The sequence below is a fragment of the Dendroctonus ponderosae genome, unplaced genomic scaffold (genome assembly GCF_020466585.1).
Source record: "Dendroctonus ponderosae isolate FM_Combo_2020 unplaced genomic scaffold, Dpon_F_20191213v2 Dpon_F_20191213_402, whole genome shotgun sequence".
Classification (NCBI taxonomy): Eukaryota; Metazoa; Arthropoda; class Insecta; order Coleoptera; family Curculionidae; genus Dendroctonus; species Dendroctonus ponderosae.
In genome coordinates, this window is record NW_026018615.1 from 1 (window position 1) to 18,843 (window position 18,843).

The window sequence follows — 18,843 nt, forward strand, 5'->3', positions numbered from 1 at the left end:
ATCATTAATTCTAATAGATATGAGAATTAAAAATAAACTGCAATTAAAAAAAATTAAACAACAAAGTAGTAATTAAAAAAATTTTAGTCGCAGATGTCTCCTAACGGAGATTCAGTTTCTTTCGAAATTTGTGTACATCGTACTGTAGTACTGTAATAGATAGCTATGTAATGATTGATATAGTTTTACAGTACATCGGTGAAGCGTGAACTGGAAGGCTCCTCTCTTTCTTTATTTAAACAATAACCACAGAAAAGATTTTAAAATAATAAAAACATGTTTAAGTGGCTTGATCATTTATTTAAAAAAAAACGATTAAAAATGTAAAACTTTTATTAACGCCTTCTTTTCATGTTTTTACTATTAGAGTTCTACGTGTACAAAATTCTAAAACTTTCCGTTGCTTAAAGACTTGTACGAAAGTTGCTGGAAATTAAATAAATGGTTTAAAAATTATACCGATTTATTGTTCCAAACTTTAATACACTACTTTTGTGCTAAGCACATCTGCAAGGAAAGTTTTTTAATGAGAGTTTCGTATGCACGTTCCCCCAGTAAAATTAATTCCGCTTAACCTGGGCCACCCTGTATGATACCTTGAAACATCCGACAATAATGAGAATTTATATGTGAAACGTAGTGAAAATTTTTTACCTTGAACGAATGTATTTAGATATTTGCTAAAATTTCTGTGATTTCAATTCATGCTTCTTTCTAACTTTAAATTTTAAACTTTACCTGTTATCAATGAAAAATGATTTGACTAGTCTTCTTTATATTACTCGCAAAAAGATATTTGCTATCCTTAACTACTGCTTTCCTAGATAAACAGTAATTTATTCAAGTTTATAGACCGAATATTTTTAATGGAATTGAAGCTAATTTATTGGACTTTACATACATATAAACTCATATTCAATTAATATCTATCAGCCAGCAAAAAACAAATAATTAGCGAACCAATCATCAAATTACTGAATGTTTATATTTAGAGGGACTTTAGAAGTTAACTTAATTATTATTTAGTTTATCTTTTGAGAACTAGATTCGTGGCAAGCATGTTGAATGCATGCAAATGTTGCAAATTCATGAAATTTCGAATGCGTTATTGTGCTTAAATCTGAACTTTTAACTATATCAATAAGGCATTTTATTACTAATTAATTAATTTTAAAAAAAGATCATAATGTAATTTTTACAAAACTCTTTGAGTGAAGCTGCACGAAAATAGAAAAACTAGATAATTTTTGTTTAGAAAAAAATACTGCAGAAGAAAAAAGAAGACTTTACAGAAGAAATCAATAAGTTGATTATATAAACTGCTTATTTTCTTTTTGCCTTTCTACTTTCACACTTGATCTCGTGAACACAACAAACTTAAAGGGTTTTGTAACAACATTTATACAAATAGTAACAAAATATATTTCAAAACATTGCAAAAACTATTGAGTTAACTCGGAATATCCTATGCAAATACCTATTTTATTGCGTTTTTCAATACATAACAGACAGATTAGCCGCATTAATCAAATGGAATTCAAAGCAAAGATATTTTCATAGTAGGTAGATAAATTTCTTTGTAAACTTAATAACAAACGCTGAAACAATAAAGTGCAAGGTTTATAAACTGCCATCAACGTGCATTTCACACAAGTCGGTCTTCAAAGAATACAATTCAAATTGTTTATATATGCAGTGAGAATAGACGTTGGTTTTGCAAATAAATAGCAAATTGCGTCGACTTTTAGGCAAATCTAGGCAACATCCGAATACTCAAAGAAAGCATGAGCGATTTCAAAACAGAACAAATCGCAAATTTTACATTAGCTCTGGCAACAGCTTTTGAAATTCTGGCGGAATATCGCGAGTCAAAGCTGGGTAAGGATTATTTAAGCTAAAAAAAAAAGAAAAACCAAACTATAAATGAAAATTTGTTCTAGGAGCTAATTGTAATCAAGCAATAATGTTGATAACGGACGGATCACAAGATAATTACAAAGATGTTTTCGAAAAGTACAATTGGGACAATCTTCCAGTCGTAACTGTGAGATTATTTACCTATCTTGTGGGACGAGAGGTGAGCGATCCAAGGGATGTTAAGTGGATGGCTTGCGCCAATCAAGGTGAGTAGAATACAGTTCGTGGCAAAACGAGTGGACTACTTTTAAAGTATAATAATATATTGAAAATCCGTCTATATTTAGGCTACTACGTTCATCTGAGCACATATGCAGAAGTGCGCGAAGAAGTTCTGCACTACATTCCAGTAATGGCACGACCAATGGTACTAAATGCTAACCAAAAGCCAAATCCAGCATGGTCACCAGTATACGCGGACGTTACCGACCCGAAACTGACCAACTGGTTGTGGGTTAATAGACAAAGATTTACTCAGCGAGATAGATATCTCATATTTAGTAAATACAAGGATTTGATGTCTCCAAATGAGATCGATAAGAAGTTTGTTCATCAACAGAAACTGGTAAGCCTACGAAGTTTTTGTTGTTTGAAGGAATTTGAATCAAAATATATTTAATATTAATGTTGCTGCTTTATCGAATCATTGAAACAGAATTTTGTTTTCTTTCTGTCATGCAAGAAATAATTCAATGTACTTCTCGTTATTCCTCTTCATTAAATTCCTGAAGTTAATGAAGATTGTTTGGCGATTATTAATGGAGAGCTCCTGTGCAACAAGATGTGTCATATTTTCATGATCCAATTTACTTTCTCTTTAAATTTCAATGGTTTCTAAATATTTGTATCCATATTTGAAAATGTAATGCATAAGCTTAAAAATACTTATACGAAAACGAATTTTTATTTTTGAATTTTGGGAATATAAATCTAATATCCATCGTATGCATGCTTTAATTCAATGATATATTTGGTTTTAATCGTAGCTTAATGGTTGAAATATAAGCTGTCTGTTTTCGTTTTTATTCATGCGTTAATCATCTTTTAAATAGGTGTAATTTCTGAAATATTTCATTGAAACCCGATTTCAAGAAGTTATCTCACATATTTATTTTGATATAAGTACATATTATTAATTAATATTTCGATATTTTATAACATTTCTAAAGGCATTTATTCAAGCCGAATTTTCATCAATCAAATTAAGGAAATGGAGTTTTCTAACGTGAACTTTATTTTTATCCACTTATTTTTACGAAGCATCAAAGGGAAATAATTTTGTTTATTTTTGTGTATCTACTATTATCTAAGCACTTTTAGTTACGAGTTTTTCGAGTTTGAGTTTGCAACCCCTGTGAAAAAAACTAAACAGAAGTTTAATACGAGCACTGAATGAATATACAAAACACATTTATTTAAAATCATTTAATACGTTGGTTTGTATTTGGAAAAATGTGTACGTTTCATTTCATGTGTACAATTATATGGACTATTCTTATAAAATAAGACGTAGTATCGTTTCTGCTAGGATCAGCATAATTTAACTATAAAAGAAGTAGGATGGTTGATTTTTCTTGGGAATTCGGTCTGGGCAGTGGTGAAGCAAAGGAAAAACTTTTTAGCCATCAAGCTTTCGGCAATTTATTGTTGATAAGAAGGCCGGGAACCCTTCAGAATATTTCATATCATTTTTTTGTACAGCTTCATGAAATATTTAATTTTACGAAATATTCTGGAGAGTTCCCAGCCTTCTTATCGAGAAACAATTAGCACCCTGAGGAAAGCGACAATAAATTGCCGAAGGCTTGGTAGCTAAAAAAGTTTTTCTTTTTCTTCACCACTGCCCAGACCGAATTCCTAAGAAAAATCAACCATCCTGCAATTAGCCAATATCGGTCAAGAAACTGAACTTATAAAACAAGCCACAGCAGAAACGACAATTCAATCTCAGATAGTCTTTAGTCTATAGATATTCATTCTAAAGATTTGCGGTCGACGAGATATAAGTCTTAGTTAAGGTTCGGTTACAACTAGAATCTATCGTTTGTAATAATTTGAAAATAAATTGTTTTTAAAACGCAAACTTTCAAATTAATCAATAGAATTGTACGCAAGGCCGGACATATGCCATGTTTTTCGGTCAATAAACTAAAAAAAAATGCTAATTGCTTGGAAATTGTTTCATCAGTTCAAAGTTAAATTTGTGACCAAAATAACTAAAATATTTTTAAATAAATTAGGAAAACGCGGACGAAAGGGAAATACTCTGCTCCAGTTTTGCTGATTTTACTCGCGGGGTCCTCATTTGTTCTTTTGTTAATATTTTTGGGCGGAGGCTTTACGCACTAACTTTCCTAAAATTACTTGTCCAGTTGATTCTGCGTGCTATTCTTGTGAATGAAGCAATATATTTCATTTGTGTGTTTTAGGGAGCTGTGAGATTCTTAGCTTTGTAACTTTCTTTTCTGCTGATAAAGACTTTACTAATTATCAAAATAACTTAACTAAATAACTTCTACTGTTATGTCCTCCTATAATATTTCTATGCATTACTCCTCTTTTACATAGCTATTTTTTTTAATTTACATTTTCACCGTAAAATAATTTTATTTTTGACTAAAATAATCGTTGTCAAACAAAAATCCGATAATCAAAAAAAAATTAGTAAATAAACGCACAATTCTGTGTTGCTAAATTTACATTAAATTTTTTAGAAATTATACCGATAAAAATTAATGGTAAAATATTGTTTGTCTTAAGAATCCGGTTATCCTTAGAATCATATTTATTTTGACTAAAATATTGAGCTTATCAAATGATTTTGTATAATCAAATTATCTGTATAAATAAAATAACCGTCAGAAATATATCTTTCAAAAATGCAAGTAGAAGTCCCCAAAGAAAAACAAAACGCTGAATTTTAGGTGAATTTGTTCCAACCTTACTGTATATCGTGCTACTGTTAGTAGGTGATTTTGAGTCCAGAATTGAAGTTCTCATTCATAAAAATTATTAAAATTGAAATGCCATAAAAATGTACTGTTGAATATTTAAAAACAATTTTTTAAATATTCAAAGCTTGCATGAAAAAGCTTCAATGCACTTTTACTAGACCTCCTAGAACTAGACACCTAATTCAAGAATGTTTCTCATATTCCTTGTATGCTTGTCGATATCAACAATTATAAAAAAAATTTTTTTAAGTATACTGTAAATAAATTCCCGTTCCAGAAACAAGACCATTATGGAGAGACTCAAACTTACAACCTGATGACTTCCGTGTCATTACCAGTATATGACAAAAAACCCCGTCAGGTAAATTAGTTACTGACTACTTGAATTTACACTAGATAATATTTGAAGTGTCATAAGGAATTTGCCAAAGACCTTATTCTTTTAATGGCCCAATATAGAAAAAAAGTAAAAACGACGGCAAATTCCTTACTCTGCATTATCTATAGTTAACAATTTCTTCAAATATATCTGCAGAATATAACCGAAAAAAAGCAAATAAACGAAGCAGTATGGATAACGGTCACCAGAGAGGTAATCTATGAAAATCGCTATTAGGCCAGTGTTAATTATTAGAGATTCTAGACGAATTTTAGGCCAGCAAGCGTGATATTTAGCAGTGGCCCCGTTTTCCAGTCCAGAGTAGAGTATTTTTATGGAGTTTTTAGCCGTTTATGATAAAACACTTAGGTATAGACCACTGAATAGAGTCCAGTAGAGCATAGAGTTTTTTAGAACTAGAATAGGCGATTGAACTATTTGTTAATTGGCAATATGTCTTAGAAATACGTAAATTATATTAGGATACAAAACTTGCGAAGTAGAGCTGTTTGTGCTGCTTTACTGTAACATAAATTTATTCCAAATTAACTTAGTGCTTTCTGAATGTAGGACTAATGAATATTGTTACTTTAAACTTACTTAAAGTCAAATGATAATGTTAGGTAATCTGGCGTGTGGATATTCAAATCAAATAAAAGAAAATTTGCCAAATTTTCCACTTTCAGTTCTACTTTTGATAAGTTATACTTTTTATATGGTAATATTAAAGTGAAATACTTAGCTAGAAAGTGGCAACATATCTACAAAAATATTCAACCAACAGCTTATTATATTTGAATTCAGTTCATACAAATATTCAGAATATTTGTAAAATTTTCTAAAAACCGGTCCAAAATCGTAAGGAAACGAATTGTTTTATAAACCATTTGAAACTTTTTGCCACAATGATGGCAAAGTAATGATGCAACTAGAATCGAAAATATATATTTACTTTCAGGTTTTGCTACATCAAATATGTGAATTGTCGATTTATTGGCAGTAATTTTGAATCTTTACTGCAATACAAATTAATAATATGCTTGCTTTTCACCAGTTTACCGATATTAATAAAAGGTTATTCATTATTTATTTATTTCTCGTTTTTCAGTCTTAATAAAATTTCCCAACTTAATATAGCAGATAAACATGTCCAGAAATATTCACTTTTGCAGCGGCAAATACAATTAACGAAAGTTCAATAGAAATTATTTCTAATTTTCTTAACTAAGTGAGAATGCTTGTCCCTTTAAAGCTCTTGACTTCTCAAGTTCAAATCAAATCACACTTAAAGAGTGATCTTTATTTTCACTAAATGGCAGATCAACTAATTAATGTAACTTAAATATAATGAAATTATTGCCAATTTCTTAACTGTATCATTTTAAAATTATTATATGTGTGTATATATAATTAACTATTTTTTATATTTCGTACCCAAATCCTTAAATGATTCTACATATATTAGCAATTTTTAAGATCAAGTGTGAACTACTAAATATTTCATCTCTGTGTACGCTGCGCATGTTAATTTGGGCAACCAAATGCTGATATTACGATAATTTCTTAAAAAAACTTCTTCGGAGCAGGGGATTCAATTTACACGTTTCCAGAATTGAAACTAAATATCAACAATGTTGATGAAATTATTTATAATTTGCATCTCACAAAACCGATAAATCAACTATATTTTGAGTAATATCTAATTTATTCTATATCTAATCTACTAAGACAAACTAAATCGCTTTTATCGGAAAGCTTTGGTTTAGTTACAGGTTCAATTACCAAACTGATGAAAATTTTCACTAAACCACAGCTATTTGCATTTTTCACTGCAAAGGCGCTAACTGTTTGAGCTACTGTCGATATAAACTTGAAAATGACGCACAAAACAGCGGTTGAGAGTTACAGATATTTTAGATACAGATAAAATTAAAAAAACCGATAAAAGAGATAATAAATATTTTCAGAACCACAATTTTCAAAAAATTTAAATATCCTTTAATAACTAACCCGAAACAGCTAACAGGAGCCTAACGAACGTGAAGTTATGGCAAATCAAAATCGTATCTGTTAAATTGACTATTTCGATGGTTTTTAGGAGAGAGTGGCAAATTTATTAGGCGTAGCTGGTACTGATGTTCCAATAGAATATATACAAAGATTAATGCTTCCACACAGAGTAAGTAATTTCGTCATATTTCAACTTTTGTAAAATTAATTAAATTTGATAAATTTCATTATAATCAATGTTAATTTATTTCAGTTGGGTGTAAACGGTTATGGTTTTATTGTCACAAATAATGGCTATATTTTGACTCATCCGGACCTTAGACCTGTGGTAAGTTTAAATACCAGAAAATGTATCTTTTACACACAAAGTACGTAAAAGAAACAGAGTTCTAATAAACACATTATTCTATTTACGTATCTGCTGTACAATTGAGAAAATTCCTCAATTTTAGTAGCGTAAGGAGAGATTGCTTTTTTGCGTGTATTTATACGCGTTGAAACCTATAATGTAAGTAATAACATACAAGAAAATATAAGTATAGAAAAAATAGCAAAGTAAGTCAGCAGATGAAAGCGCTCAAACAACAAACAGCCTAAAAAACTACAATAAGGCAAATAATTCAATACCACAAAAGAAAATATTATTCAAATAATAAAATAAGTGACATGAGTTCACTAATTAATTTTATATGAAAAATTTGAATCACATTGAATCTGACCAAAAAAATAGACAATAAATGCATATACAAAAATTAAAGTGAGAGAACGAAAACAAAACTGAAGTACCCAAGATAAATCTCAAATTTCGACTATATTCTAACTATATCCAATATCTTGGATCATTAACCCAGTTATGCATTAAATTGTAGAATACCATCATAATTTATTTGGCTACAAAAATTGTAATTTTCTTTCTCAAATAGCAATTATTGATCTTCATTTTGGTGAGGTTAAAGCTGTATTGGATGCACTACTTTAGAGTAGATTTATTTTGTCAAACTTTGGAATTAAATGCGAAAAGTTAATCTCTAGATTAGAAAAAGTACATTTGTATAACAAGTTTTAGAAATATAATATAATAAGAACATAGATGCTGCCAAACAGTCTATAAATCTTACAATAAAAATGATGGTTAATGATATTTGCTGCAAAAAATCTAGATTTAGTAGATATTATTTCGCATGAACAATAGTAAAATAATGTCGTTTTAAATAACGAAACAGTTACAGACTGTCTGAGTTCAATTATTACAACTACGCAAGTTTAAATTAGATTTTACCAAAATAAACCCTCTTTATGTGAATTTCTAGTACCAAGGTATATTGAAACCGGCGTACAATCGGGTAGATTTCATGGAGGTTGAAATACTCGATGACGACAGTGAGCCTAGAAGATTTAATGAAGAAATACGGGACTTGCGAAAGAAAATTATTATGCAGAAAAAAGGAAATATAACGCTGAGGGTCAAGAGCCATTTAGATGACATTGTAAGTTCAAAAATTGGCACGATTATTCGTAAACATTCGTCTACTTTAACTAATTCCGAAAAAATAATTTCAGAAACGCATCCATATAAGTAACCGTTATTATTACTACAGAGGAATCAATGACACACCGTTTAGTTTAGTTATTGTGTTACCTGATAAATATGGCTTCTATGGGGTGTTACCTTCTGTAGAAAATGATATTCACAGGCTAAGGTCCAACGATAAAGGGCCACACACTCTAGCTCAATTTTTTAATGGCAATTGGGCTATCCATCCCGAATGGTAAGTTTCAATATCAATACTAAATAGTAGCTAGCTAAATTGCAAGAATTAATCAACCAAGTAGATAGATGATTTATCTTATAAACACGCATGATATGAGAAATGATGAAGAATAGCAACCAAATCAATAGCATTTGAATTTTATTTCATAGCTACAACTGAATGTAATTGATGTTTAAGCATTTGTATATTTCCGGTTCCATTATTAGATTAGATCTTATTTTAATTTACTTCAATGCATTTGAATTTCAATAAAGTTTATAGAATTTTATGAAAGACTATTTATTTAATTGGTCTTGGTGAACCTGATCGTTTATTACTATATGTAATATCAGAAAACAATTTTGATCGCATTTGTAATATACATTGTTTTAGTGTCAATTATTAGTTTGGGGTGTTAAAACTTAATTTTTTTCTTTAAGGGAAATTCAAAAAATATCTGTTATTTTTGTCACAAACGTTATTAATTATACTTAGGTGGATTATTATATTTATGCCTTGATTTAATTTGTTTATTTGAAAAGTCTATTTTTATTGTCCACAGCTTACACGGAAAGTTTTGTTAAATATCAGTATTTAAGTAAATTTATTCAATTTTTTATCTGACTATGGTGTTTGAAGAGTTCTTAAACTTATCAGTACCTAGTCATAATAATTTATTCGGTAATTTTTTTCCACATAAAACAGTATAATAAACTTTTTAATAAGCAGTTTTATTAGTTGCAATTAAATTCTCCAAAACGTTTACTATCCCACAGTTGCATAAATTTTAACTTTTCCTGGATACTTTCTAAACATTTTGTATAAAATAATTAATAAAGAGAAATATATTTAGATTTTTTTTGCTTTTATATAATATTACCTTCTCATTGATTAATAGAAGTGTTTCTTAGGCACTACTGCAAAGACCTAGATGACAAGCATTACTTTGAAACAGCAGAGGAAGAATTTTTGTATTTCCTAAAGAAAATGGACCGGCCTGGATGGAAATGGTCTCGAGAGTGTAAGTTTTTGACATGATATAAGAAATAATATAATTGTATAAAAATTATTGCTCCAATTTGGGACAAAACATAAGTAAATAAATTTAAAAATTCAACTATTAAAAACGGTTAAAAACTGAACTATTGTAAATTTTATCAGGTTTCACATATATTTTTCTTAACTATTATTTGTCCAATTCGGATTTATAGAAATTAAATATTTTGAAACCATTTAATTCTTTTAGGTGACCGTAAGTTGATCACTAAAGTGGTAGCTGATGCAAAAACTACAGTGTGGTTTAGTGAAAACATCACAACCACTACTAAAGAAGATAAGGGGTGAGTGTTTATTAAACTTTTTGTTTATTTGCTGATTTGACCAGATGAACCATAGAAACACTAATGTCGAATATAGAAACTGTTATAGCCAAGATCTCAAACCGTAAACCAGTCTGAAAGTAAAACTTTTCAAGTACATGCGTTGCATTTCAAAAACAATACTATAATTACCTTAAGTTTGTTGGAATTTTTTATTAACGAAATTTTATGAATGGCAAGCACTTTGAAAATTCCCACCTATTATGCACAAATTATTTATATACACAAGGTGTTCAAATCAAATAACAAATTTTCAGAAAAAAAACACTCTATACCCAGGTATAGACCGTAAATGACGCGGCCGTAAATCAGTTTTAATTAAATTACTTTGAAATTTTGGTCTTCAAATAGTGTCTTTGAAACTCATTTTGATGTTCGAGTTCGCCAGGGACCGGCCAGCTCTTACACATTCATATGAACAATTTGTATGATAAAGACGCAAGAAAACTACTTTTAGATAGCTAGAGGCTTAAACTAAGAAATCTAGTTAGGTTCTTATTACACATAGAAAGTTTTCTATATGTAATAAGTTTTTTAATAAAACAAAACTTTAATTTAATTAAAGCTCATCAGAAGCGAACTGAAGAATTAATAATTTAGATCTTTAATTAAAAACTTCACAACTGTGTTTAACATGGGCTACTTGTGGTCTGATATATTCATCATTATCATTTATTCATTTCGCATTCGACAAGGTTTAATTTAATTAAAAATTGATCTAAAATAATAGGGGTTTTCAGGGAAATGGTAAAAATATTTAAAAATTGTTTGATGGTCAAAATTATGAGAATTAGGCACTATTTTAAGGGGCTTGGTATCAGTCATGTTAAAAACCTATTAAACTATAAATAAAGATTTTTAGCGTCCAAAAATTCAAATGAAACGGAGAGGACGAATTCCCAAGACAAAAATATTTCATATTAAAATATAGGTAGCAAGTAATAAAAAGTTCAGAAAAGGGGCGACTTACAGCAGTTTACTTTTAGGGTCTATATCTTAGTGGAAGAGTTTGTAGAATTTGTAATAAGATGGCATGATTCATATTTACTTAGTGTTTCTAGACAGTTCATAAACCATGTATCTTTGCACATATTTGTTTAATACTGCACTAATAACTTGTTTTTATTATATAAGACCTATGTCTATATTGATGGCTCTGATATCCAGGTACAGTATATAACATTCCTCGATAAGACAGAGAAATGTTTTTGTATTAGTCATTAATGCTAATTTAATTTCTTTGATCAATTACTTGTTTTGCTCAGGTGGTTCCCAGAATAAATGTATAAAGCAGTGATAATGTCAAGAAACGTATGATTTTTTATTGCATTTGAGGATGAGATTACCTTGGGATTAAATCATGATATGCAATAAAAATAAATCAATTCATTGCTTCGTTTTTTACAAAACTTTGTCAAAATAACCCCGAGGAAACTGTTTTGAGTTCCTACAATACGAACAGTATTCTCCGAGGAAAAATCTATTTTAATTAAAATAATAAATAGCAAGTTTTACGCAACATGTTTAGAAACAAACTCAATAGCCATAATTAACCATCGCATACTATCCGGACATATTTCAGTCCTTCACCTCGGATTGACACAAATAAAAGAAATTTTAAAAAGTTGCGTATAAAATACCAAGTAAAACCCGGAATTTCTTACATATCATAGTTCTATCAAGCGGAACTTGTATATACGATCGCCTCTCATTTTGATATATCTAGCCTGATACCCTTCAGCACAAACTATTATATTATATAAAAATGTTATATGAAATTGGGTTGAATTCGCACAAAAGGTTTATATTTTTCGATTATTTCCCTAGAAACTACCGGACAGATCATGTTTATAACAAACAAAATTTCTTTAGTAACATTGTTAAGCCCAAATTTTAAAACGCAGCACTTTGGGTTTTATTGACGATTCGAACAATTCAAATTTTGCCAATATTATTTATGATTCATTCAAAAATCTGTTGCTTTTTTAAATAAATTTTTGGGCCTAAATTTTCTTCATAAAAATCCTTAAAATTAAAAGTTTGTAAAGAATTAATTGCAACAAGTGGAATTAGACTGAAAATCATATACTAATTGTAAACTAGTATTTTTATTCATTAGTCCAGTTAATTATTTAAAAAAAAATACTTAAGTAATAAAAAATAAATGAAAACTAGATAAAAATAATAATTTTTGAGCAATATTCATTAGGAACCAAGTGCCGGGTTTGGAATCGTAAAACTTGTCCTTTGAATTTTGAAATTCATGTTGCCTGGGCATAATGTTACGCCATGATAATGACTCAAAAAATTAAAATTGATTAAAAAAAGGTGTCGTAATTATAGGTAAGAACAGTTTATGATAATATTTTGTGCATACCTTTACACAAACGCGACTTTTTATTTTGCGAACATTTTTCTTCCTGTCTAAAATTACCTAAAATAATCTGATTATGCAGAAAAGGTGAGCATCACATCGATTCACAAATTTAGCTGAAAAGAAACTGTTACAATATTTCATCAAAATGGCCATACCTACGCGAATTTCGGAAAATTGTCGCCAACAAAGGCTTTCGACAATTCCCACATTAAACACACAAAAGTTTGAGAGCATACATATGATATCTCAATGTATATATGCAACTTTTACATGCAATTATTAAATTAAAGAATTGTCAATTTGTCAGATTGGAGTAATCAAATAATAATCTAATAAAATTCTAAACTAAGGATGATTTTGAAATTGAAAAAAAGTTCGCACTGAATCATTGTATAGCCAAATTAGCGTTTGGAGAATTGAACTGAACTGCTCCGCAGAAACAAATTAATTAAGGAGAAATTCGAATTTGTATAAGGTATGAAGGTAGTACGATATAATAATAATATAATAATAACCGAACAAGCTCCGGGAGGAAAATCAGAAAATTCTGCATGTATACTTGTACTAAACGCACTTGTGTAATATTCCCCCACATTATTATCTTGTATTTCAGGACTATTCATGGTGAATATTATTTGTACTAATGTTTATTACATGCTGCCAATGGAATAGGACATCAACGTATAAATAGGCCATTTTAATTTATTGTATAATATTTTAGTTCATCGACTGAAACAATGCGAAGTAAAATCCGCACTCCGAACAATTAGATTTCCAAAAATAAAGCACAACGACTTACCTTCTGTTACAGGAGAAACTTCAAGAGCTGTAGTTCACCAATCCAAACTCTTCTCAAAATATTCCATACTCTTCTAAACAAATAGCACTAATTTTTGAAAATCTTCACAGAAAAACACCTTGCAATGTACTGTATTGCACACGTTAATCTGCAATTCCGAACAGCGATTAACCAGTCATTTCTAGATCAATTTACAGAAAGAAAGCAAAAAAACTGTTTTTTATGCGGTTTTAAACCCGCTCTCTCCCCACCAGTGCGTAGATATGTTGGGATTATTCTAAATGTTTACAAATGTGTTGACGAAAAATAAATCGATCGCTTGAAGTGTAATTGTCCAGCAATGCATTGCGCACGGCAAATAAATAATACAGTGTGAACCTAAAGTGTGGAAAATGTTAAATAAAGCCTATACAGTTGAACGAAAAAAATGCTCGGACACATATACAAAGTATGATAATATTATTTACTTCTTTTTTTTCTTCTTTCTTTGAGTTCCACTTGACGCACGATTTTAGTTTGAAATGCAATAAAAATGCAACCAAAGCCTATCAACTGCTACACTTAGTACTTATCACGATTATTGTAACGCAAAGTCAACTTGTTCACCCTTCCTACAATTAACTAATTAAAGAACCGAGCAAAATATCGCTTTCTAAAGAAAATTTTAAGAACCCAAGAAATATGTTTGGCTATTTGAAATTGTTATGTGACATATGAGAGCATTAATCGTCCTACATCCAGCTCGACCTTTCAAATAGCAGCCTAAAATACTCAGGTTGCGATTATAAAAAAATCGAAGTACGACGTCATTTGTAAACACATTAATTACTGCATGAGAAATAACTTTCTCGGAAGTTACGTATTAACAAATTAAGCTTGAAGTGTCCGATCATTTTTTTTAACTTCATCTGTATAGGCTTTAATTAATTTCTTCCATACTTTACGATCACACTGCATAAAACCTTTAACGAAATATATACAAGAGGTTTCTTTAAATTCTTCGAGAGAATATTAATAGTTATATAATTTTTTTAAAGTAATTACCTACTCATACAGCCAGCGGCAATGTTATTATTTAAAAACAAGGTGTCTATTTTTCGAAAAATTGCTCGAACCCGTGAATTTTTGTTTCAAATTGCGCATTTTCTGAACTAGTTTGTATTTATAGAGGGTGTCATAAAAAAGTGATGATATAACCAGAGCCAGTTTTTAAAAGAGAAACCCCTCTTGTACGTCATTATCCAGTTGTCCACAAAATTCTAATAATTTTTTATGCAGCATTTGGCGACAAAAAGCCAATAGAGTGACATCCGAAGTCTCATGAGCGCACCTTTGGCTAACTTTTTCTGGGATTATTTAAACTTCAAGGTTTATGTAAATCGGCTGGAAACATTGAAAGCTCACAAACCAAAATTAGGCAGAAAATTACGATAATATTAGTGGAAACGTAGTTAATAATGTTCAAGATTAGGTTGTACGTAAGCTTGGGCATTGCGAAGAAACCAATGGCTGTCAATTTTGGCGCTAATTTAACTCTGTCAGCCTTAATTTTAATTAGTTTATAAATTTGGGTGGCAATTTTTCGTACGATTTTCAGACGCCAATTTCCCGGAAACCCACATAAAAAATGATTAAGTTCTCCAGAGAACTGAATAAAATTACAAAAAAGAGAGGTTTCTATTTTAAAAAGTTGGCATTGATATAACTTTTTTGGGGCATCCTGTATAAATACAAATTCTTTCATAAAATTAAAAAAAAATAATAAAAGTGTGTGTACTTTTTGAAAAACTTAATTGTTTCAAATTACTTTTTTTTAGACGTCAAGTATTTTAGACAAAATGGATTTTAGACAAAAGGGATTATTTAAAATTAATTTATAAATTTATGTAATAAATTACCTACGATTTTATGAAAACACTAATAATATTTTGCATTATTTTCACGCAGAGCTCAATTAATAAAACAATATGGAATAGTGGTAGCTTTTATGGCTACCCACAGTGGACTTACCAGATGGCAAACTTTTCCGCAAAACATAGACAACACTATCTATGAAAGGTACAAACTACGACTCAATTGCACGTAATTTCTATACTGCATTTTGCGAATAAATAAAAGATGAAAGAACGGCAAAAATATTAAATCGTTGCTACAAAACTATACCAAAATTATTGTAGAGTTCTTCCAAAGTGAGTTTAAAATCAATTTAGCACACATCGATGGCACGCTTTACGGTAAGGAAAATTAACTGTAGCTGTATGCTTGGCAAGGTTCTACAGAATGATGAAAAAATCAGTACAAATAGTGGGCTTACAGCTAAAACTGACAAAGTATGAAATATCCATTTTTGGTAAATGTACTTTTAAACCGATCCAGAAATTATATCATAATTCTTCTGGAAACTTGGTCATTAAAGACATATTTTAGTCCACCTGTTTGTGAGGCCTTGGAGTATTTCTTCAGTTTTTGAAGACAAATATATCATTTTTTTAAATTGCTTGATCAACAAACACAAATACGGCAATGTTTTAAAGGTGTACTTTTTTATGCGGCTCAAAAGTTTTACATTTGAAACGAGAAACAAGAAAAAACACAGTTTATTAACTTGGAACTCTAGATATGCATCAAATTTCATAAAAATTTGCTCCTCTTTTTTTGAATTTCCTTTCCTAAAAGCAGATAAATTTTATTTTTGGAGCTCTTTAGAGAAGTCAATCTCTGCGATGGTAAAAAATGTTACTTGCGGGAGATATTTTAAAATTCACATGCACAATGTTGACTATTAAATCAAGAAAATATTGTAGTCTAGTCTGATATCTTGAGCTTTTCTGTTATAACCAACCGTGTGCTCCTTAATCTGATATTTTATTATAATTATTTGATATTTTTTTTATCAAGTGCATTTGATGTTTAATAAAAAAACGATAGTTTTGATTAATTGAATGCATTTCAATATTATTATTATTATGCTAACTGTTGAATCAAATAATTTTCTTTATAAAAACGATAATTTAAAATTTCTGAAGACTATTTTTTTTATTCTGACACCATCATCCTCAGCCTTGCCCTCAATTATTCATTTGAACATTTAGCTTTCCCTTAGTTTCTAAAAAGCAATTTTCTATAACTTCTAAAAAACTAAATAACTTCTAAAAAACAATTTTCTGATACAAATTTCTATGTGTGTAGTTTGGGGAATTTTTGAATACAAGTTTATATGAAAGAATTACGTTTACCTATAAATTATGACCGTAAAATACTTGTAGTGATCATAGTAGTGATATTTTTAATAACTATTTGAATATTTATCCAAAGTATTTTTTTCAATGATATTCTGGAGACTATTTGACGAAGAAGAAAATCTTCACAATGATATAACGAATTCGATTGAATGAGAGTAATAACTTCTAAACTAGCAAATTTCAGTAATGAGTAAATCCGTAAAGAATGCAGCAGGTTTATAGAATTATTAAAGAATGTGACATATTATGCCTTCGAGCATGTTTCGAGTCCTTATAAGAATTTCGTGCATCCGAAGAATTGTGCTTATTACGGAAAATATTCAAATGAATAACATGAGTCGCTTTTATTCAGTTCTAGTCTCCAAAAGGTTCTGAAAATAGAAATGTTTATTGATATAACTAAGTCTTTGAAATAGATAGCTTCGTTTTACCTGCTCCATGCTCATGATATTCCTGGCTCAAGATATATAAAAACGTATATTATACTGGACAATTTTATAAAAGCACAACTTTTTAAAAATGTCTAATCTTGTGTGAACCGTGAACCTACGTGAGTATTCGTTAAATAAATTATGAAATTATTTGTTTAAAACTGATTGGCATTAATTAGAAACAGCAAATATACAGATGTTCAAAACTACATGTTCCAGTTACTAATAGTCCCATTTTTGTGATCAGATAATGCTTGTTGCAAAGCACTCCGGTAGAATAAAAACTTATCAACATTGTAATAGAATTAATAAGATTTTAAAATAAATAATTCAAAATGTGGATTGTGGCGCATCAAACCATATTGCAAAAATATTATATTTTAGTTTATTTTCTACTGGCTTTCACTTTACAAGTTTCCTATGGGTTTGAATTTTTTCAGAATTTTTGAATTCCTTTTATTTTTACAATAACACAACATAAATGGAAATGAATGAATGGAAATGAATGGAAAAACAAGAAATCTTTCAAAACGTTTGTCGTTATTTCTGAAATGTTTTATATAAAATAAAAAATACCACATCCCCACAAAATACGCATGACTTAGATAATGTTAAATGATTTCCAAAAATTTTCAAATATTTTCCCAAGGTTTCGAACATGTAAATTGAGTCCAAGCGAGTAATTTTCTTGTCACTTAACAAATAGGTATGTATGTACAATTAAACATATAATATATGTGAACCAAATTTCCATTTACAATGTATAAGTTATCATAATAAAGCAGCAAAACAGTAAAATTATCTAAGCACGTTTATAAAACGACCTTTTCGTATCGGGCAGAATTTAATTTTCATCTTGATGTCATTTTAATCTCACTTTGGTATAACTATACACAAGTAATTAACCGATCAATTTCTAGCAAAAGTACTGTAGATATTAATTGCTGCGTATTGCTTCGTAGCATTTATGCTCTTGGTTCGCAAAGAAAAACCTGTGATCCAAATAGACGAAAATATTTAATGGTTGACATCAATAATCTTATCTTATGTCCCATAGACATTTCCATCACGTACACAATAGGGCAATTGATGAAGTTTGGTACAAAAGAGCTGTAGAACATTCATACGTAGATGCTGGCGCCTATGTTTATTCAGTTCCTCATGAAGCTGGTAAGCTACATACAGGGTGGCTTTTTTAGTGCCAGAGAGTCCATTATTTCCGTTGGTGTTGAACTTTCGAAAAATAGTTTCATATAAAAGTTGTTGACGCACTAAGTGCGCACATTTTAAAATATTTCATATGATACGGATTATCTCAGAAAGGCCAGGCAAGATCAAAGTGTATTTATTTTAAATATAACTACCCATTTTTCATTAGCTCATGGAATGCAGATTGAAACGCTGCATATGCACCTTAAATTGTTTTATCTTACTTGCGACGTTGGCAGATTGCCACCATTTCAGCAAAATTTCGCTTAAAAACATGGTATCTAAAAATTCATTGTAGAACCAAAAAAAGCACTTGAAAATGCAAAAAATTACGTCTTTCCAATCATCATTATCATTTATAAAACGTCGCTCTTTTCTTCATTGATTATGTCAAG

At 29.7% G+C, this 18,843-nt stretch overlaps 1 protein-coding gene across 2 annotated transcripts; it reads left to right on the plus strand.

Moving 5' to 3' along the window:
- The first annotated feature begins 1,713 nt into the window (after positions 1-1,713).
- Positions 1,714-18,464, plus strand: LOC109542142 (voltage-dependent calcium channel subunit alpha-2/delta-3). Of its 2 annotated transcripts, XM_048666207.1 has the most exons (13): positions 1,714-1,878; positions 1,941-2,123; positions 2,205-2,482; positions 5,149-5,232; positions 7,349-7,429; positions 7,514-7,588; positions 8,571-8,747; positions 8,821-9,029; positions 9,923-10,032; positions 10,258-10,351; positions 11,525-11,557; positions 15,514-15,624; positions 18,297-18,464. In XM_048666207.1, exons 1-13 carry the CDS (start codon positions 1,785-1,787, stop codon positions 18,436-18,438), a joined length of 1,671 nt encoding a protein of 556 aa, XP_048522164.1. In that variant the 5' UTR covers positions 1,714-1,784; the 3' UTR covers positions 18,439-18,464. The 2 variants fall into 2 exon arrangements, with proteins under 2 accessions (XP_048522164.1, XP_048522165.1); XM_048666208.1 differs by lacking the exon at positions 11,525-11,557 and having other exon boundaries at positions 1,716-1,878.
- Positions 18,465-18,843: the final 379 nt, after the last annotated feature.